The following is a 22391-nucleotide window of genomic DNA, read 5'->3' on the forward strand; positions in this document are numbered from 1 at the left end:
ATTTACTGTTTGATAAACCCAAAGATTCCGGCTTCTTAGATAAGAACTTAGTATTTGACAAAAATCTGCTGGGAAAACTAGAAAACAATATGGCAGAAATTAGGCGTAGACCAACAGTTATTGAAACAGATTTGTTAGTCAGAAAAGGTAATACCATAAGCAAATTAGGAGGACAACTTACCTGTCAAATCTTTGAGAAAGAGGAATTTATGACCAAGCAAGAAATACAGAACATTATGAAGTGTAAAATGGATAATTTCTATTACATTAAATTAAAAAGATTTTGTACAAACAAAACCTGTGCAACCAAGATAAGAAGGGAAGCAGAAAGCTGGGAAATAATTTTTATAGCCAATATTTCTGATAAAGTCCTCATTTCTAAAATATATAGATAACTGAGTCAAATTTATGACTATAACTGTTTTCCCAGTTGATAAGTAATCAGAGGATATGAACAGGCAGTTTTTAGGTAAAGAAATTAAATCTATATATAATCATATGGAAAAAAATACTTTAAATCAGTATTGATTAGAGAAATAAACCTATCAGATTGGCTAAGATTATAGAAAAAGAAAATAAATAATAAATGTTGGGGATATATGAGAAAATGAGGGCACTAATGCATTGTTGTGGAGGTGTGAACTGATCCAAGGAACCTGGAGATCAATTTGGAACTATGGCCAAAGAGCTATAAAACTGTACAGACCCAAAGGACTATAAAATTCTGCAGACCCTTTGATCCAGCACTGCCACTAGTAGGTCTGTATCCCAGGGAAATCATAAAGAAGGGGAAAAGACCCACATAGCAAAAATGTTTGTAGCAGCTCTTTTTGTGGTGGCAGAGAATTGGAAAATGAGTAGATGCATAACAATTGGGGAATGACTAAATAAGTTATAGTGTATGATTATTATTGTTAATGATAATGATGAATAAGCTGATTTTAGAAAGACCTGGAAAGATTTACATGAACTGATGTTGAGCAAAACAAGCAGAACCAGGAATACATTGTATACAATAACAAGAAGATTGTGTGATATTCAACTGTGAAAGATTTGATTCTTTTCAGCAGCTCAGTGATCCAAGGCAATCCCAGTAAACTTTGGAAAATGCCATCTGCATTCAAAAAGAGAACTATGAAAATAGAATGTAAATCAACATATGCTATGTTTTTTTTCTTTTTCTTTATGTTTTTCTCTCGTTTTTTTTTTCTTTTGTTCTGATTTTTCTTTTCCGTGATTCATAAAGATGTGTAGTTAAAAAATTAATTGTACATGTATAACCAGGAAAAAAAGAAAACAACCAAATTAACCAGAGAGAGAGAGAGAGAGAGAAATAAGGTCAAGGTATTGAAAAGTGATTCTTTAATGATTCTCATTAAAGATAAAAATTAACTAGTCATTGCTAGCTTTTGAGGGCATATCCCAGTAAAACAAACTCTGTTAGTTGTGTATACTAAACAGCAACAAAAACCTGTGCACACCCTTTGGTCCAGTGATACCATTTTTTAAGTTTGTAACCCATAGAGTTCATTAAGAAGGGGAAAGGATCCATTTGTGCAAAAATATTTATAGCAGCTCTTTTTGTGATAGCAAAAACTTAGAAATTGAAAATTGCCCTTAAATTGGAGAATAGCTAAACAAGTTGTGGTATATGAATGTAATGGAATACTATTGTTCTATAAGAAATGATGACATGCAGATAGATTTCAAAAATACCTGGAAAGACTTACGTGAATTGATGCTGGGTGAGCAGAACATTGTACACAGTAATTGTAACATTGTGTGATATTTATGATAGATTTAATTTTTCTCAGTAATAGAGATCCAAAACAATTCCAAAAGATTTGTGATGAAAATGGATGCTATTCACATCCAGAGAAAGGAAAATGGAGACTGAATACAAATTGAAGTATGCTATTTTCACTTTTTTTAAAATTTGTTTTTTCTTTCCTGTGGTTCCCCCCCTTTTTTTCTGATTCTTCTTTCACAACATGACTAATATGGAAATATGTTTAATGTGATTGTACATGTATAACCTATATCAGATTGTTTGCTGTCTTGGAAGAGAGTTTAAAGAGATAGAGAAAGAAAAATTTAGAACTCAAAATCTTACAAAAATGAATGTTGAAAACTATCTTTATATGTAATAGGAAAAATATCAAGTGGGAAAATAAAGTATAACGAAAATAAAATAAATAATATAATCTTGAATCATAACATTTGCAAAAGTATTTAGAATGAATTAGCAATAAATCAGCATAACTCAATGAAATGGAAGTTCATTGCCTCAAGCCTGGACTATTATAGTAGCCTTGAGGTGGGTCTATTTGTCAAGCCTCTCTGCACTCCAATCCATCTTTCATTCAGCTATTAAAGTTATTATATAACTTTAATATATATATATATATATATAATTTCTGTTTTCTTGTTTTATTTTTGTCTTTTGATCTGATTCTGCTTTCACAACTGTGACTTTTATGGAAATAAGTTTTACTTGATAACATATATATATACATATGTACACACATACACACACATTATCTATGTCAAATTGCCTACCATTTTAGGAAGAACTGCGAGCTCTCCTCCTCCTTTAATTCCTCTATATCTGTTCTTCCTCTGTATTCATTTGTATGATATAATTATTGTTTTTGCCTTAACTCTGCCTCAGTTTTTATTTTGAATTGTCCCTGGTGTTGATGTCAATCTTTTTTTTTTTTTTAAATAATTATAACTTTTTATTGACAAAACCCATGCCTGGGTAATTTTTTACAACATTATCTCTTGCACTCACTTCTGTTCTGACTTTTCCCCTTCCTCCTCCAGATGTTAAGCAGTCTATACATGTTAAATATGTCACAGTATATCCTAGATACAATACATGTGTGCAGAACTGAACAGTTCTCTTGTTGCACAGGAAGAATTGGATTCAGAAGGTAAAAATAACCCGGGAAGAAAAACAAAAATGCAAACAGTTTACATTCATTTCCCACTGTTCTTTTTTTGGGTGTAGCTGCTTCTATCCATCATTGATCAATTGAAACTGAGTTAGATCTTCTCTTTGTCAAAGAAATCCACTTCCATGTTGATGTCAATCTTAAACATGTGCTATAAAGTTATTTTCTTAAAGTCAGATCTGATCATATCATCCATGTGTTCAATAAACTCCAGTGGCTTTTTGCCTCCTGGAGCAAATACAAAGTGTTCTGTTTGGTATTCAAAGCCCTTCATATGATCAATTCTGATAGACGTGGCTCTTTTCAACAAAGAGATGATTCAAGCCAGTTCCAATGATCTTGTGGTAAAGAGAGCCATCTGCACTCAGAGACAGGACTATGGGAACTGAGTGTGGATCACAACATAGCATTCACACTCCATTTGTTGTTGTTTATTTGCATTTTGTTTTCTTTCTCTTTTTTTCCTATTAGTTTGATTTTTCTTGTGCAGCAAGATAATTGTATAAATATGTATGCATATATTGGATTTAACGTATATTTTTACCATATTTAATATATATTGGATAATTGCCATCTAGGGGAAGGGGGGAAGGGGAAGAGTGGGAAAAATTGAAATACAAGGTTTTGTAAGGATTAATTTTGAAAAATTATCCATTCATATGTTTTGAAAATAAAAAGCTTTAATTAAAAAAAAAAAAAAGCCCTTCATACCCCTAACACTCTCATCCTGTCCAATGTTTTTACACCTTACGTTCTAGTCACATAGTCCTCAGTCCAGTGACATTAGCCTTCTGACTGTTTACTGTAACTGGACTCTAACATAGTGATGTCATCTTGATCCTCTTCAAGAACAAAAGACAGTGACTAACCAACCAGCCAAACCAACCATAAACAAAACACTCCATCTCTTGCTTCAGGCATTTTCTCTTCCTGTCCTCCATACCTAGAATGTTCTTCCTCCAGCTGACTACTGACCTCTCTGGTTTTCTTTAAATCCCAACTAAAATTTTATATTTTACCAGAAGTTGTCTATAATACCTCTTAATTCCAGTAACTTCCTTCTGTTAATTATTTCCTATTTATTATATGCTTAACTTGCTCTGAATATGTTTGTATGCTTCCCCACTAGATTGTGAACTCTTTACCCCCTAATTCTTTTTTTAATGATGTTTGCAGACATTTATTCCAAAATAAAAATTAATAAAATTAGCACTATGGTATGGAAGTGATTCTGAACTCCTGAAGGATATGTCAGAAAACATAAACTATGATAGGTCATTCCTTTTGGGTGTGTGTATAGTCAGTTTATTTTTAATACACATTTGCTTTATGAATCATATTGGGAGGGAAAAATCAGAGCAAAAGGGAAAAACTATGGGAGAGATTAAAAAAAAACAGAAAAAAGAAGTGAACATAGTCTGTGTTGATTAGTTCTTCTTCTGGATGCAAATGGCATTTTCTGTCTAAAATCTTTTGGGATTACTTTGGATCACTGAACTACTGAGAAGACCTAAGTCTTTCATAGTTGATCATCGCACATTCTTGCTGTTATTGTGTACAATATATTCCTGGTTCTGCTTGTTTCACTTAGCATCAGTTCAAGTAAATCTGTACAGGCCTTTCTATAATCAGCTTGTTCGTTATTTTTATAATAATATTCCATTACCTTTATGTACCACAACTTGTTTATCCATTCCCCAAATTATGGGCATCCACTCTTTTTCCAGTTCTTTGCTACCACAAAAAGAGCTGCTACAAACATTTTTGCACATGTGGGTCCTTTTCCCTCCTTTTTGATTTCCTTAGGATACAGATGCAGTAATGGCTCTGCTAAATCAAAAGGTATGCACAGTTTGATAGCCCTTTGGGCATAGTTCTAGATTGCTCTCCAGAATGATTGGATCATTTCACAACTGCACCAATACTGCATTAGTGTTCCAGTTTTCCCACATCCCCTCCAAAATTTATCATTTTGGGGGGGTCTTGTTAGCCAATGTTAGGTATGAGTTGTTTTAATTTGCATTTCTCTAATTAATAGTAATTTAGAACATTTTTCACATAACTATAAATGGCTTTTAATTTCATCATCTGAAAATTGGCTATTCATATCCTTTGACCTTTTATCAGTTGGGGAACCCCTTAATTCTTAATACAAGGCGTTATGCTATTATTTTGTTGAGCAAATGAATGAATAAGAAGGGCATAGCGATAATTAAGAACATGTATTTATCTATGTATATGTGTGTGTGTGCATAGATGCTACATATATGAATTTAAGTAGGAAGATTTTAGGGCAAATAAGATTTTTTTTCTGGTTCACAAATCAGTGGGGTTACAAAACTCCTTTTTTCCTTTTTTTTTCCCAGTGTGGTAATATGGCACGAGAAGGATTGCGTACTCTTGTTGTTGCCAAAAAATCATTAACAGAAGAACAGTATCAAGATTTTGAGGTATGTGACTTTTAATAATTAACTCTTCCTAGTTTCACTGTATTATTTACATACTTTATTAAAATCAAAAAGCTAGATGAGGCAAGAGCTTATTATTTTCCTTTAAAACTATAGTTAAAGACTTAAGCCAGTGTAGTATCTTCACTCATAAGCTATTGTTAGTATCTAATCCTTTAACTCAAAACATAAGAAATGTAGATGATTTATCCTATTACAGAGTGTTCATGCAAGATTAATTGGAGATTATATCCTAAAAGCTCAAGTATCTTATTTGTTGATAAAATTATGTATTCCCACAACTTGGGATTTCTTTTTTCCCACTTTGAGATACATAGGCTAAAAGCCCTTTGAACTCTTTATATACAATCAAGCCCAAATCATATTTGCCTTAAAAAATTTATCCTTAGGAATATGAATCATTATCATTGTTGTTGGAATGGTCCAGTTCATTTATCCCTCATCTCTACAACTTCCATTGCCAGGTTAGCAGGAGTCAGTGCTTGTGAAAGGACCAGGTAACATTCTTACCTTGAAGAGTGTAATCTTCTTAGAGGGCATGGAGGTTACAACTTACTTTTGATTGCCATATTACTCACACCTATAACTATACCACATATTTTGTGCTAATGATGAGCAACTGCTACAGAGTCATTTTCAGTTTTTGATAAAGATCATAATCTTCACAAAGTCAATAAACTATGATAGATTCAATCTGTGAATTGTGATGAATAATAGTCTCTGTTCTTGCTCCTAGAATCGATACAGCCAAGCCAAATTAAGTATCCATGATAGGACACTCAAGGTGGCTGCAGTTATAGAGAGTGTGGAGAGAGAGATGGAGTTACTATGCCTCACTGGAGTGGAAGACCAGCTCCAAGCTGATGTTCGACCTGCACTGGAAATGCTGAGAAATGCAGGGATCAAGGTGCTGAAGGTTTCTCTGCTCTTGTGAGCCTGTGCAGAGTTTTTAAATTTATTGAAGAATACATGAGCTTGAGTCTTGAGGGTGGATATAAATGCTGAGGAGCAAAGATCCCAGGATCATCAGAGTTAGAGCTGGAGCAAATCTTAGAGATCTCAAGATCATAGACTAGTGCTAGAATCTAGACATTCCAGTCCCTTACTTTACAGATGAGGAAATCCTAGATCCCAAGAAGTGAGGAACCTTTGTCCAGGTCACACATAGAAGCAACAAACTGAGAAAAGGTTGATTAACATAGTGGTCAGGAGATTTTTGTTAACTTTGAAAAAACAAAGGCAATTGGAATCTAGATTACAAGGCATTACAAAGTAGGTGGGTAATGACAAATTAGATAGAGTTAGAGGAAAGAACTATTTCTAGGAGAGATCAAGGTCACTATCCTGAATGGATAGCAAGTCCATTCCTTCTAAGTCTCCTTTTCAGGCTCATTATCAGCACTATACTCCTAATTGAAGTTCTACCTTAAGCCTTATTACTCTCATCTTCTTGTGGGGAGGGAAAAGAAGGGAGAAGAAAAAAAGGTGCCTACTATGTGCCAGGCCCTGTATTAAACACTTTAAAATACATATGTCCTTTATCTCTTAGTAATCTCATCACTTCTTTTGAGTTAACCATCTATATGCCTATGACTCATAGTGTATATCTCTATTCCCCCATCTCTTGTAAATTTCATTGCCACATCTGCAACTGTTGGACATTTTATTCCATAAGCATCTCAAAAATCAGCAAGTTCAAAACAGAATTCATTATTCTTTTCCCAAAACTCACTGGTTTACCAAATGTCCCTAGCTCTATTAAGCACACCACTATGCTTCTAGTCTCCCTGGTTCTCATATTTGTTGTCATTTTTTACTGTTCAGTCTCCCTGAACTCATCAAATTTTGCTATTTCTTCCTCTATGATTTCTCCCATTCCTTCACCCTTTTCACCACTCACATAATTACCAACTTAACCCAGCGCTTCATATGTTACAATGTTCATATGTTACCAGTGATATAAGTACACAGTATATGCAGTGTCTTAAGCACAGATCTAATCATTTTATTCCCCAACTCATTTTACTCCAGTCACTCCCAATTGCTCCAGGATAAAACAGAAATTTCTGTTGGACATTTATAGTCCTTCATAGCCTGACCCCAATTTTTCTAGACTCATTATAAACTATTCCCTTGCCTGTACTTTACAGTTCAGGCAAACTTGCCTTTTTCATTCTTTCCCTTACAGCACTCAACTTCCTATACTTTGCCCTGGCTCCCTCCAATCCTTCTCTAGTCCCCTGCCTAGAATTCGCTTCTTCCTCACTTCTGCCTCTTAGATTCTTTTGCTTTTTTTTCAGGACTTGGCTTAAGGGCCACCTTTTATAGAAAACCTTAATGGCCCTTCCTGTTACTGATGCTTTCTCCTTTCCCCAGACTATTTTATTCTAGTAAAACTGATTTATCTATGTGTCTTCCCCCTAAACTCTTAACTTTCTGGCAGGAAGTGTTTTACTTGTGTTTTTATATCCCAAGTATAGTTCCTGGAATATGTAGGTGCTTAATAAGTGATTGGTTGGTTAATTTGTTCAATCAAAGATTTTTTTTTAGAATGGAGCACAACTAGCTTCTTTCCCAGTATCATGGAAAGGAGCTAACAAAAAGACTGAAAATTAGAGGGATAAAAGCTCCCAGGAAGCATAGGAATATAGGTGAAATAGGTACAAATGGAAAACTTATCCTGGAACTCCCTCTCCTTCAAAGAATGGAACCAAGATGAGTTCTTCAAATCAACATTTATTAATTGAGTGCTTACCTGGACATAGCACTCTGCCAGGTGCTTCATGTGATGTTACTTACTTATGTGATATTTGTCCTCAAGGAATGCCCAGAGGAAGAAAACAGACAACATACTGAAAGCTAAGGAGCAGTAAATGCTTTAAAAAACAGTTCTAGAAATTGCATCTAGTATTAATTACCAGATGAATTATATAAGTTGTGATTATTATGAAAGTTTATTAGCTAGAAATAACTTGAGAAAAGGAATGAAGTCAGAGTATATTATTAGAATCAGCCAAACAAGCAAACATTTATTAAGTGTTTATTATATGCCAGGAACTATTCTAGATGCTGAGGATACAAAGAAAGGACACGGTCACTGCCCATTTGTATCTCTCGCCACATAAAAATAGATTGTAAGTCAATGAGAAATAGTAGAAATGATTGAAGAAAAATAATTTTTTTCATGAGAATTTATTTTATAGCTATGGTAATATACATCTGGTATCTGGAGTCCAGTCTTTCTGAAGTCAGAGGAATTCTCTGGTATGCTGAAGAGCGAGGAATTTTTTGGCCACAACCACTCTCAAAGAGCAGCTTTGAGCAGAGGGATTATTGGCACTTGTGAAATTATAGATCCTTGAAGTATAGAAGTGAGCTTGTTGAAATCCAAGTTATATATATTCAACTTTTCTGGTTTTTAGTGTATATGGGTGTGTGCAAAATAGCTGAAAGAATGAAAGGATCCAGGATTTCAGATATTAGTAATAGACATTTCTGGAACATAATAAGGCTGTTTATTAGTACAGTATTTCTGACTATCACTTTGACTGAACAAGGAAAAAAATCATTCAGTTGTCAGCATATTTCTAAAATCCTTTAGTATCTCGTATAAACTCTCCAGATATTTATTAGTTTTATATATGACATGTTAAAAATTCATCACACTGCAGCTTACCTGGTGAAGACTGTCTTTGACCTCAGAAACAGTCTTTCTGTTATTGATTTTGGGGCAGGTTGCTTAATCATCATGGGCCTCAGTTTTCTCCCTTTGTAAAAATTTCACTTTTAAAATTCTTTGGGTCTATAATTACTATATTTTGCTTATATGACTTTATAGATAAGTCCTTTTTTTAAATCCCTAAAAATAGTTTCTTCTCACATTAGAATCCACTATAAAGAATCAAATAAATAAATAAAATAAAATAAAAAATTAAGGATTTGTGCTATCGTTTGTATTTACTTACAAGCTAAAATTAGTCATATACCTACTTTCTATATTTTAATTAGTATGGCAAAAACATTTCCTTTCCTTCACTGCCCCTCTTAAGCTAGGTTAGCAAAAAAGGAAACTGGTATAAAGTTCTTTAAATTCTGCTTAAATTGTTTCCTAGATATGGATGCTAACAGGAGACAAATTGGAAACAGCTACCTGCATTGCCAAAAGCTCTCACTTGGTATCTAGAACCCAAGATATTCATATTTTCAGACCTGTAAGTATATTTCAAAATAATTTGAATTGGATCTTGTATCTCAACTAAAATTGTCATATTATTCTTTAAGAGTACATAAGTAGTAATTTACTAAACATTACATTTCTATTTAGAGAAGAATATCCAGTGATTACAATATTTTTTGTTACTACTTAATTTATAAAAATCTTTAGAACTGTCTATATCAATTCAAGGTAGATTTTCTGCCGAGTGTGTTCAGTGATCCTACAAAAGCTGCTTTTTCCAAACATTGCCCCAAACACAAAATAGGAATGATTTTAATCTATCATTTTCAGATCAAATGTTTTTTTCTTAATTGTCTCTTAAACAAAATTAGTAGAGGCAAACTGAATTTATGTGTATACTGTATTATTAGTTATGACTAAATTTAATTCAAACAAAAAATAAAGATTTCTTGGGTCTTGATTGATGGTGGGAGAACAGACATTATATGTCTGTGTCTGTTCTAAATGAACCACTTGCACCTACAGAAATAATTATTTGAATATAATTTACATGTAAATGTAGTTTGTTGTGAAGCATCCGAATAGCAAATTAGGCCCTGCAGACTACTATTTGCAATTAAATTATTAATGCTTCTGATAAAACTTGAGATCAATTTTTGTTGACTTTTCAGTGTTATAGCATCACAAATTGTTTTCCAGATCTATCTGTTTTGAATTTGTCTTTTTTTAATTGATATTTTCAGAAATATGGGGATGTATAAGCAAGAACTCTTACTTTGAAGCACATGAAGGTTAAAATTTTCTAGGATTTCATAATTGTCATTCATGTGTCACTCAGTATTTATTCTGACATATTTGGGAGAACCTAATTAGTAGGGTTAATTGAAATATTCTGTATTGCTATTATATACAAAAGACTGATAAAATTCAAAATTCAAAAATTCAAAATATATATATTTGTCTGTTTTGAACTATTAGATCAAATACTGACAACACTGTATCCTTCTTTTTTAAAAATAAAACTAAGCCCAGGGTTGAAATAAAGAAATAGTTTAATAGAAATGTCTTATATTTATATGGAGTGGATAAAGAGAAGTCTCACGAAGTCTGGGCACAAATTTTAGAATGAAAATAACTTGAGTTTTAATTCAAATTCTTTTGATTACTGGCTGTGTGGCTTTATGTCAATAGCCTTATGACTAATTCTTCCTAATTTATAAAATCGGTACCAATTTTATTCACACAGTTATTTTGACCGATATTAACAATATTCTTATAATAGTAAGTCTCATTTCCATAGTGCTTTAAAAACTTTCTTCACAATTGCCCTATTAGGTTCTGTAGTGCTAATATAATTGTTAGCATCATTATTATTATTATTAACATTTTAAAAGTGAAGAAAATAAGATTTCAAATATATTAATTTTTTTTTTTTGCCCAGAGTGACTCAGCTATAAAGTGAAAGAGCCAAGACATGAACTTATGTCTTCCCAGTATATTTCTGCCTTTCTAAGGCAATATTTGTTCATACAAAGTGCTGTATCTTTGTAATTTAATGTGTAAAAAGATTTGTGCTTTCATTAGAATGAGTTCTTCCAGCTCCAATACATGGCTCTGTAGCATTTAACTAGGCTTTTCAGCCTTAGAGATTAGAAACTTGCAGGCCCTCATTGGTCTCAGAATTGTAGCTTTCCAGCTTGGTAGGCTTGTCAGCAGTTACTGCTCTGTTGGTTTGTTCTTTGAAAAATTATAGAAGGGTTAAATAATCATTATTGTTGTCATATCTTGGAAAGCAGCATGCTGTAGAGAGGGCTAGCTTCAGAGGTCTTGAATTCAAGTCCTATTTCAGATGTATAGTATTTGCATAACCGGGGTCTGGTCTCTGTAAGAGGCAATTAGGAAGCACAGTAGATAGAGGGCTGTGCTTGGAGTCAGGAAGACTTAAGTTCAAATCTGGCCTCGACGCTTACTAGCCTTGTGACCCTGGGAAATCACATGACCTTTGTGTGCCTCAGTTTCCTCGCCTGCAAAAAGGATATAATGACAGCACCTTCCTCCTTAAATTGTGAGGATCAAATGAGGTAATAATTGTAAAGTGTTTAGCACAGTTGGGTACTTTATAAATGTATTCCCTTCTGTTTCCCTTCCCTATCTTAGCTTAAGGAGGTATGGCAAAATACCAGATGATAGTACATGAACATTTTCTAATACAGTTCTGAATCTTTTCATCTCAATGGAATTTGAAATTTCTAATATGCAGATTTTCATTTACATTAATCTCTGAGTTTAATCTCTGATCTTTTTTGTGCAATGTGGGCTCACTGCACAGAAAATGGTCTGTATTAAATAAGTCAATATTTATTCCCAGCAGAAAAAAGTATAAGACAAATTATACTTGCTTAAATTAATATGCTTAAATATATCATTTTGGTTTTAAAATAGCTATTCTGTAGTAACACTATAGTGTAATATTTATATAGACTTTGTCCTTTTGAATATTTTAAGTATTTTGTTATAATTGTCCTCAAATGAGTGGACTATACAATTTATTTTTAAATTTTGCAATTTTACAAATTCATAATTTAGGTTGAATTTTATTTTACACAAATAAATTACTCTCTCAAATTAAGGTAACTAATCGGGGAGAGGCTCACTTGGAGCTGAATGCCTTTAGAAGAAAGCATGACTGTGCCCTAGTCATAGCTGGAGACTCTTTAGAGGTAAGTCAGAGCTAAATTAATCTGGGAACCTCTTCTTTCTTAGCTGATGATATTTTGGATTCAAATAAGTTCAATGGCCCATTGTAACTAATATTTTAAAATTTCAGAAACTTATTAATATCAGAGAAAAGCAGCCTGGTATAGTAGATAATGACTTCAAGGTCCATTCTGACATATCACTTAACTTTTGAATATTTTCAGCAATATTCTATTGTGTACTGTATAGAATATAAACTCTAAATTGTAAAATGCAAAGAAGCGGGACTGGCAGGCAGGTAACTCCTAAGAGAGCAGCTGCCACTTTTCCTCTCAGAGATCTAGAAATATCCCTCAGAGGCTCGGAGTGGCTTTCAAATGCTGTAGTTCTTTAAGCCCACCAGTATACACCTTGCCTTAATTTGAGGTTGATATCATTTGGTTAGCCTGACTTAGCTTTTAGAAATCATTATGCTCTTTGACGGGAGAGTCTGGATGAAACAATTTCCAAAAGATTCTCTCAGGACTCTGCAGAGAAAATTGAACTCAAGATAAGAGCACACAGAGCAAGTAGGCAACTCTCAGATGCCTGCTGGATATTCCTTTTTTCTTTTCATAAGTTATACCACCAAGTTCCCCTAGGTATGGTGTCGCTTCTGTGTTTGGCTTCTTGTTGAACTTTGAATCTGCTTTCCACTTTATGTCTGACTTGTCCCCTCCAGCCTTCACTCCTGAAACCACAGAGATGAGGGCATAACCAAAACCTCAGACCTAAAATCCTTGAGGACTACTCTTTAGAGTGGGGAAGGGGGAGAGAGAGGAGACCAGGACTGAGGTGGAAGTGCTCCCTTCTCTTCCACCTTCCCAGATGAGTGGGAAAGGAGTTTGCCACTGTATCACCTAGGTACTTCTGGATGCTTAATTTGGTTCTTGGTTTTACACAAGCTCTGATCTGGCTGTTTTTCAAAGTCTAAAGACTTCCTAGAACACCTAATTGATTGAGATGCCTTGATTAAGTGAAAATACTCAGGCCCCATGTTCACATCTCTGACTCATGTGAAAAAGTACTAGAGGTTAGTACCTGGTCAATTACTTTAAGTGCAAGAATTTGATAGGATTGATTGACTCCAGCAGCCCCTATCTTTATAAAAGTACTGACCTGAACTAGTAGGAGGAGTTCCTTATACCCCTGAAATTACAGTTCTTATTCCTATTAATAGAATGTATTTGATTACATTATCTAGTAGCCTAAAGAATTCTATAATGCAGTATTGTGGATAATTTTCAATTTTACTTTGTTACCTGAAGCCTTTTTTAAAAATCTGACCGAATTTATTTTAAGCTGTATTTTGTGAACATATATCAGCTATCATATTTTCCAGAGGTCTTTCATAGTGTATAAGGATAACAAAATGTCTTGAATTTTCCTCCCTACTCACAACACTTGAAATAATAATTTTCCCTACCATTCAAAAGAGAATACATTTAATATTCTCCTCTTTGGAGAGTGAGGGGTAGGGAGCAGATAGCAAAATACAACAACCTACAATCAAGCAATATCTCATGGATTCATGATCTATACCATGCCATGACAGAGATTGTTACCAGGTTACAATAAATAGTAATAAACGTTCTCACACTTGACTATCCTTGTCTTTGGACACAATTCTTTTCCTTAATGGGGCTTTAGATATCCAGCTTACTCCTCCATTGTTTTCTTCAGCCGAAGTAAACAAATCTGCATTATTACTCATAGTTTTGAGTTTTTTTAAAAATAGCATAGAGTACTTAAAAGCTTTTCCAACTTCTGGTACTTAATTTTTTTTTTTGTTAGAGCTTGCCAAAATTCATATTGTTCTGACCATGGCCTTCAATAGCCCAGGGTCACTTCTATTTAATAAGAAATCAGAAGAGGACTTTAATATACCTATATGGTTCAGATGTTAAAATAAAAGATAAACTTTTCTTGTAAGTGAATTCACACACATGTGTCTTGGAAACTGCCCAGCAACATATCTACTGAATAGGAAAATTTCCACAGCTTTACTACTACCATGTCCTATCCAATCCACTTCCTATGTCTCCAGTATATCTTGAACCATACTCTTTATTTTCACTCCTGATCATGTTACCCAAGGCTTTAGTGACCTTTCATTCCTTATTGCTTATATAAGGACTTCCTTAATATCTACTTATATCCAGTAGACTGCTCACTAATTTAAAAGGCTAAATATATGCCTTTAATTACTCACAAATAACATATATGTGTGTGTATATTTCAAATTGATAAACTTCATGTTTCATTAATAATCCAAAATTTCATCTACATCCCAAATTTGAGATGATATAATTTCCTTGAGGACAGTAATGGTACCCTATTCTAACAGAATCCACTCATAAAACTAGGGCTTATATACGCCAACCAGTGTACTTTTAATGAGTATTTAGCCAGTAGACACAATTAGCTCTTGGAATGGTGGATGTACTAATATGACATAGTAAAGTGAATAACTACAAAATGTTTCCAACCATAAACCTACATTACACTCTCCAACAAATATTCAAATGAAGAAAAAAAGAGTCAGATTTATATAGCAGATATTGTGGGCCATTCAACTCTAGAACTGGAAACCTTAGTGTTTTTTTCCCTCACAGTTATTACAAAGTTTCCTCTTTTGGTGCAGTCTCTGTTGGGTAAGCTGCACAACTGAATCCCAGGGTGTGCTTCCGTTTGTAGTCCAACTTACTAGTACTTTTCATGAGTGCATATCCAGCCCTTTTTTTTTTTTTTTTTTAAATTTTTTTTGCTGTAAGAGATCACATTCTTTGAAGCTTCTTCTTGGAGTCAGGAGTGATTACCTCTCTGTTTCCTTGTCTGTTTGGAAAGCATATGTTCCTGTACTCTGGTAATTTTTGTCTTGGGCTTTTTCTAACTTCCTCTCCAACTGTTGGCTTAGGGGTCTCCAGCTAAGTGAGTGTTTTGCTGTTAAATATTATAGTATGTGGTGGGCCAGGAAAGAGAAAGTAGTAGACTGCCTTGTGCTCTCCAACCTTTACTATTGTCAGGCTGAACACTTTAATGCTTCCAAGTGCTGGCCAATTTTCAAGCCAAACAATTGCTTTGCCCTTTCCAATTCAGGCAAAGAAAATGGTCCATACTTCATAAGGAGGTAGCAGGGTGCTAATATTTTGTTAGCACATAAGGTAACATCATCTATGATTATATCTTGTGATTACATCTGAGGTGAGGGGTAGGAAGGAGTAAGAAACTAAATGCCCCTCACCTGTAAAATTTATATTTATTCACAGTGGTAGCTATTAATATATAATGCTGGCATCACCTGCATTTAATATTTATTGTGGAATTTTGTGTGGTGTTCTCTTCTTTTATATAATATGTAAGATGGTTCTGTGGGAACAGGTTTCTTGGGGGAGGTTCTCTGGAGGCAGCCTTAGTTTCAGTTCCAAGTAATAATCACTCCAAATGTAACCAGAAATTAAAATCCAGTCCTTTATTGTGTCAAAGTCTTGAGCTTCAGCCTCTCACTCCCTCCGAATGTCTCCAGCCAGCACAAAGGTAGAATATGGAATGAATCTGTTTCTGCCTCCAAGAGTGGACTTCTGCGTCTCCCAGAGTGCTCTTTGGCCCTGAGAGCTTCTTGCTTATATGCTGTACACTGAGTACATATCAGTCATTATATCACTGGAAAACCGTTACTTGTTGTAGGATTAAATCTAAACTAGATTTAACCATTGTCTCCTCAATTCCATTTAGTACCTTGTTTCAAGTTCTAGCCCATAACATCTCCTTGTAGGATCAGATCAATCATACTGAACCATGCTAAATTAGATAATTATTGTCTCTATCAATTCTAATGACTTAACACTTTGTAAGGATTTCAACAATTTTGATTTTGGTATTTTTGTTGTTTGTTTGTTTTCCAGTTGTTTCTGGTTCTAAGTACTTTCATGTCTCTTACTAGATCTTACACTATCCATTTCTAACTTTTGGACAATATAACCTTTTTATACATGGATTTTTTTTTTAATTACATTTGGGCTCAGTGGGTTTATAGATCATAGGCTATGGTATAAATATTTTTGGAGGATTAATAAGGGCTTAGCTATATCTTTTTCTTCTTATTATTATTTTCTTCTTTTTTTTGCTGAGGCATTTGGGGTTAAGTGTCTTGCCCAGGGTCACACAGCTAGGAAGTGTGTCTAAGAAAAGATTTGAACTCAGGTCTTCCTGACTTAAGGGCTGGCCTTCTATTCACTGTGCCACCTCGCTGCCCCCGTATCTTCTTTACTCTATGTTTCATCTTAATTAAAATATTTGTGTTTCATCCAGTCATTTTTATAAAATAGTTACCTAAAGAATGCAGATAAACCACACTTAGAAAAGAGTAATAATATTCTTCTGTTGTTTTGTTTTATCAAGTTAAATAGATCTCCATATTAAAGTTATTTTAGAAAAAAACAAAATATGATGAAAAAAAAATTCTTTTCTAGGTTTGCTTAAAATACTACGAGCATGAATTTGTAGAGCTGGCATGTCAATGCCCTGCAGTAGTCTGCTGTCGCTGCTCACCAACACAGAAAGCACATATTGTTAAATTATTGCAACAGCATACAGGCAAACGTACATGTGCAGTAGGTAAGTAACTTCCACATTCACTATGCCACTAACCTTATTTGAACAAGAACAAAACCAATAATAGGTCATTCATAAATGAAATGCAGAAAATCCCATCTAAAGATCTTTGTGATATATCAAATTTATAAGCTACTCACTTTTAGAAGCATAATGTTTTTAGATAAAGAGGTATCTTAAAAGCTATAAGCATTGAATTTAGTTTGCAAATTTAGATTAGTTTATCTGCTTCTAGAAATTAAGTATTTGCAGTACTGAATAGAAAAAGGGGAGAATGACAATGAATAGCTGAAAATTATAGTTTTTATTTCTTCTTAGGTGATGGAGGAAATGATGTCAGTATGATCCAAGCAGCTGACTGTGGAATTGGAATTGAAGGAAAGGTATTTTCTTATGTTCACATATTGACTTAGATTTCTTTTATAAACTTTATTTAACGACTCAAATTCAGTAGTGTTCTTTCTTTTGAAAAATGCTTAATATTTTAGGAATTGGTTTTTTTTGTTTGTTTTGTTTATTGGTGTTAGATCTTTCCCTGTGCTAGCAGAGGTTTCATTCTTGGTTTCTTTTTTCTACATCTCATACAGAAAGTACCAATTTAGAACTTTGGGATATATAAGTTCATATGTTTCCTTAGATTAATGAAAATCTTTAAAATTTGGAGATTGCTTTAACTAAACTCTTTAAGATATATACAAAAGAGGTTCTTAACATGAATATTAAGTATTCCTTGTTATGGAATATTATTGCTCTATAACAATCAATCAGCAAGATGATTTCAGAGGCCTAGAGAGATTTACATGAACTGATGCTAAGTGAAGTGAGCAGAAGCAAGAGATCATTGTACATGGCAATAACAAGATTATACAATGATCAATTCTGATGGACATGGCTCTCTTCAACAATGAGATGATTCAGAGCAGTTTCAATGCTCTTGTGATGAAGAGAGCCATCTACACCCAGAGAGAGGATTGTGGGAACTAAGTATGGATCACAACATATCATTTTCACTCTTGTTGTTGTTGTTTGCTTTAATTTTATTTTCTTTTTCATTTTTTTCCTTTTGGATCTGATTGTTCTTGTGCAGCAAAATAATTGTATAAGTATTCATGAATATATTGGATTTAATATATATTTTTACCTTGTAAAAAAATATTAAGCATTTCTGGACTCTCCAAATTTATTGGCTGTGTATATATATCCAAACTGCTACCCCCCCCCCCAACATATATTCAAAAAATATATTCTTGAGAGAATTGAATTATATGATTTATAAGCTATTCTTTAGCTCTAATCATTCATATGTATATATATGTGTGTGTATATATATATACACATATACATGTATATGAAATATACAGCTATGTATATATTGAAAATATATTTCAAAATTTTTATCTAAGAAGTAAAAAGTGTTTGGGTTTTTTTTTTAATATGGTTCTAAGTTAGAATAAAATTCTAAGTTATATGGTATTTTTAAAAGGACTTTCTTTTGTTTTCATTTAAGGAGGGAAAGCAAGCTTCTCTGGCAGCAGATTTTTCCATCACACAATTTAAACACATTGGCAGATTGCTAATGGTACATGGCCGAAACAGCTACAAAAGATCAGCAGCACTTGGTCAATTTGTCATGCACAGGGGCCTTATTATTTCCACCATGCAGGTATTTAAACCTTTTTTTTTGTTTTTGGTATACCCACAGAGGGGTATGGCATTTAAAAAGGATTATAAGTGTTACTGCAGAGTGCTTGATTGTTCCATTTTATTTTATTTTATTGGATTTTAATTAGATTTTAATAATAAGGCACTCTGAGAAGCCTGAATGAAGAATAATGTAAATGTGACTTACTGAAAACTCAGTTGTTGTTTTCTTTTTTATTATTTATTGTGTTCTCTCTTTAAGGCTGTGTTTTCTTCAGTCTTCTATTTTGCATCTGTTCCTTTGTACCAGGGATTCCTAATGGTAGGGTAAGTTAAATCCAGTATTTACAGTACTTAGTAATATCTTTTATGGAAGAACTTTGTTTTTTGGGGAGAAAATATAGTGTTGTTTCTGATTAATTCCTCATATGTTTTCAGAATGGTTAATGTTCCGAATGAATAATACCAATGTGAAAAACTAATATTTTGCTTGAGTGAACTTCAAGATGACACCTGTACATTTGTTCTCCTTGCCAGTGCACTGTTAAATTTTCTCATTAGATTTTCTGTTTTCATGGGGAAGCCATAATTTGTGTCAGGAACTGTGACGGAGCTGAGATTTTTAAAAAGGGTCCTGTGGCATAATGAAAAGGGGAAGAGCCAAAGGGGTGGGGCCAATGAAGACATTGTCATCAATAGTAAGTTAAAGAAAGACAGGTCTTACAGCTGCATGACCCTTAGCAAAGCATGCTACTCTGTAGTTGGAGTATTGTTTACTCGTGATTGGATTGAGGTGATAAGATGTATCAACAAAGAAACAAAGAAAATAAATACTTATATTTCTTTAAAATTGGATTGAGACAACAAATGACAAAATATACACCAATAATCACATATGTATTGCTTTTGTCTTTTGCTGAATTTATATCATAGTTCTTTAGGTATCTGTTCTGAGAACTTTTGAAATCTTGCATTACAAAATATGACATACATAAGAATAAATTATAAGCACAAACTCATCTTGTTTTGTCCTACTTTACAGAGCAAAAATTTAATATTTTAGATGGGTCTGATTCTGTTTTTCTCATCCTGTGCTGTTATCTCAGAGAATTAATCCAATATCACTCTTGGATTAAGCCTTGGATAAACACAGTTTTTTTCTTTTTGAGTTCTTACTGTTAACCTCTGTACCAGTTGTTGGGTGCAAAACAGGATTATAGATCTACGATCCCAAAATACTAGCAAAAGCTTAGCAGTTACTAGTTCAGTGTTATCTTTTAGAGGTCAAAAGATTAGATATAAAAGGTTAAAAGGTTAAAATTGGCATTTGAAATCTGATATTATTGCACAGGCCAACTTTAAAGACTTAGGTCTGCAACACTGAAAATTATATAACTTACATCTATAATCTTTCAAATTAATCTATTCATTAAGTGAATTCTTTCTCTAAAGTATATGAGATAAAATAAATGGGCTAATGATTCATCATAGGAAACATACACTTAAAGCTATATTCCCAACAAGATATAATGACATGAACATTTTTTTAAATTATTAATACTAAACTATTCTCTAAAAACAAGTCTGAGTTTCATTTCTACTTTCTTTTTTCCACTTCCAGTTTAAGAAAGAACCTATAAGAATGCTAAAATTGAGACTCAGATAAGAAATAATGCATAAAATGGGCTATATAATTTGAATAAATCAAAAGACGTGGTTATACTTTCAGTAGTCGTTAGTATTAAAAAGAAAAAAGGTTAATATTTTACATTGTTATTGTTATTTCTTGGGAATATAGATTGGGAGTTGTGAAGAACCTTAAAGGTCATATAGTCCAATTTTCTCATTTTACAAAATGAGAAAATTGAGGTCCAGAAAGATTGACTTTGCCCAATTAGTATTAAAAAGAAAAATATGTTAATATTTTACACTATTATGTTCCTCATTGTTATTTCTTAGAAATATAGGTTGGGAGTTGTGAAGAGAACCCTAAAGGTCATATAGTTCAACTCTCTCATTTTGCAGATGAAAAAATTGAGGTCCAGAAAGATTGATTTTACCCACGGTCAGACACACATTAGTTAGCAAAAATAGAATTTAAACCCAGCAGCTCTAACTTTAAATCCAGGTGTTTTTCTACTATATCGTGATGCCTTTAACTAGGCATTTTAAATGACTTACTATGTTGTTTAATAACTGACAAGCAACCCTAATCACAGTATGCCATTATTTGGGGGAGGGAGCTCATTAATTACTCCCATGCCACTAGTTAGCATGAACAAGAGTCAATGCCAGCTTTAATAGAAATCCTTACCTTTTTCTTTTTACTGCAGCAACTTTCTTATCTCTGTAGTACCCGCACAGGAATTGCCTCTTTGGTATCCCATATCCTTAGTCATCCATTTTGCTTAAATAAAGCCCTCTCCTAGAGAGAACACTGATTTCTGGGGTAGTGCATTGCACTATTAGATAGCTCTAATTGAAAAGAAGTTTATCTTCTTCCGGTCCACATCTTCCAATTGTCCCTAGTTCTTTGTTCCACTCTCCCTGGCACATAGTAAGTGCTTAATATAGGCTTGTTGGCTGACCCACTGACTGAAGGAGCCAAAGAGAACAAGGCTCATCGCTCTTCCCTTTGGCAGGCTTACAAATAGTTAAAGATTACTGTTATGTCTTCTTCTGTGCCTTCTTTTCTCCAGGCTAAACATTCCCAACTGTTTTAATCTTATATAAATGACCTCAATGCCCCTTCTTTCTTAGATGACCTTCAGTAGAAATTCTCCAATTTATCAATGTCCTTCATAAATCAATCAATCAGCAAGCATTTAATATAAGTAGTTAATATGGATTACCTTCTTGTTCCAGACAAAGTTCTAGGCAATTGGAAAATGAATTCAAAAAGTAAAATAATTCCTAGAGACTAGTGCTGGATATGTGTATATATGTATACCCATATGTTTTCATGTATGTATATATATACACTCTGTGCTTGTATATGTGAGATCATAGTAGTAGCTGATAAGAGATGGGGGAAGGGCTTAGAGGAGAACGTTGGGAAGCACAATTAAGTATATTGATATAGATGATGAATCAGCAGTGGAAGTTAAAAAAGTAGTCAGAAAAGCCAGAAGAGAACCCAAAGAGTATCATTAAAAAAAAAAAAAAAAGTCCCACAAATATTCACACACACACCCCAGAAAGAACAGAGTATCCAGGAGATGGGAAGAGTTGTCATTAGCATCAGTTACAGCAGATAACTTGAGATGAATAAGACATGAGATAAGACATTTAGATTCAGTAATTAAGTTATTGTATGGTGTCTTGGTCTCTTGACCAACAAGATGGAGATTAGATATTTCATTGATTGTCACAATTTTTTCAAATCTTCCCAAAGTAGGAAGTATGCATAAGAGACAAAGAAATTTCTGCTCTCCATAATTTTGGATACTTTAAGAACTTCAATGAAAACAATTCAGTGAACTAATGACAGACAAGACTAATCCTTGTCTCTCTCTCTCTCAGCATTCACTGTCCCCTGCATTTTGGCAGCAGAACAACAAAAGCAATCTACATGTTTGTAACAGAACTCAACATTGCCTCTCTTTCCCCACTCAGAACAGAAAACCAAAAAGTAGAAGCTTCCTCTAGCTGAGTCAGCAGTGTGGTACTGCCCAGTGCTGCCACAAAGCTCATTAAGAACAGTGAGGAACAGAAAGAACTGAGGCAGGACATGTGCATGTGTTTGGGTTGCACTGTACTGAGCCTAAGGCCGAGAGCCCAGCATCTTGCTGAAATTGT

At 33.7% G+C, this 22391-nt stretch overlaps 1 protein-coding gene across 2 annotated transcripts in view; it reads left to right on the top strand.

Moving 5' to 3' along the window:
* Positions 1 to 22391, top strand: part of ATP9B (ATPase phospholipid transporting 9B (putative)) — a 431234-nt gene that overhangs the window by 377962 nt on the left and 30881 nt on the right. For both annotated transcript variants that reach the window (XM_051970555.1, XM_051970554.1), the window contains exons 18-25: positions 5324 to 5407; positions 6162 to 6332; positions 9538 to 9636; positions 12233 to 12322; positions 16811 to 16955; positions 17271 to 17335; positions 18460 to 18615; positions 18856 to 18920. In XM_051970555.1, the coding sequence (XP_051826515.1) occupies positions 5324 to 5407; positions 6162 to 6332; positions 9538 to 9636; positions 12233 to 12322; positions 16811 to 16955; positions 17271 to 17335; positions 18460 to 18615; positions 18856 to 18920 (875 nt within the window). The remainder of the gene's footprint in view (positions 1 to 5323; positions 5408 to 6161; positions 6333 to 9537; positions 9637 to 12232; positions 12323 to 16810; positions 16956 to 17270; positions 17336 to 18459; positions 18616 to 18855; positions 18921 to 22391) is intronic.

Source organism: Antechinus flavipes, chromosome 1, assembly GCF_016432865.1.
Source record: "Antechinus flavipes isolate AdamAnt ecotype Samford, QLD, Australia chromosome 1, AdamAnt_v2, whole genome shotgun sequence".
In the NCBI taxonomy this organism is placed as follows: Eukaryota; Metazoa; Chordata; class Mammalia; order Dasyuromorphia; family Dasyuridae; genus Antechinus; species Antechinus flavipes.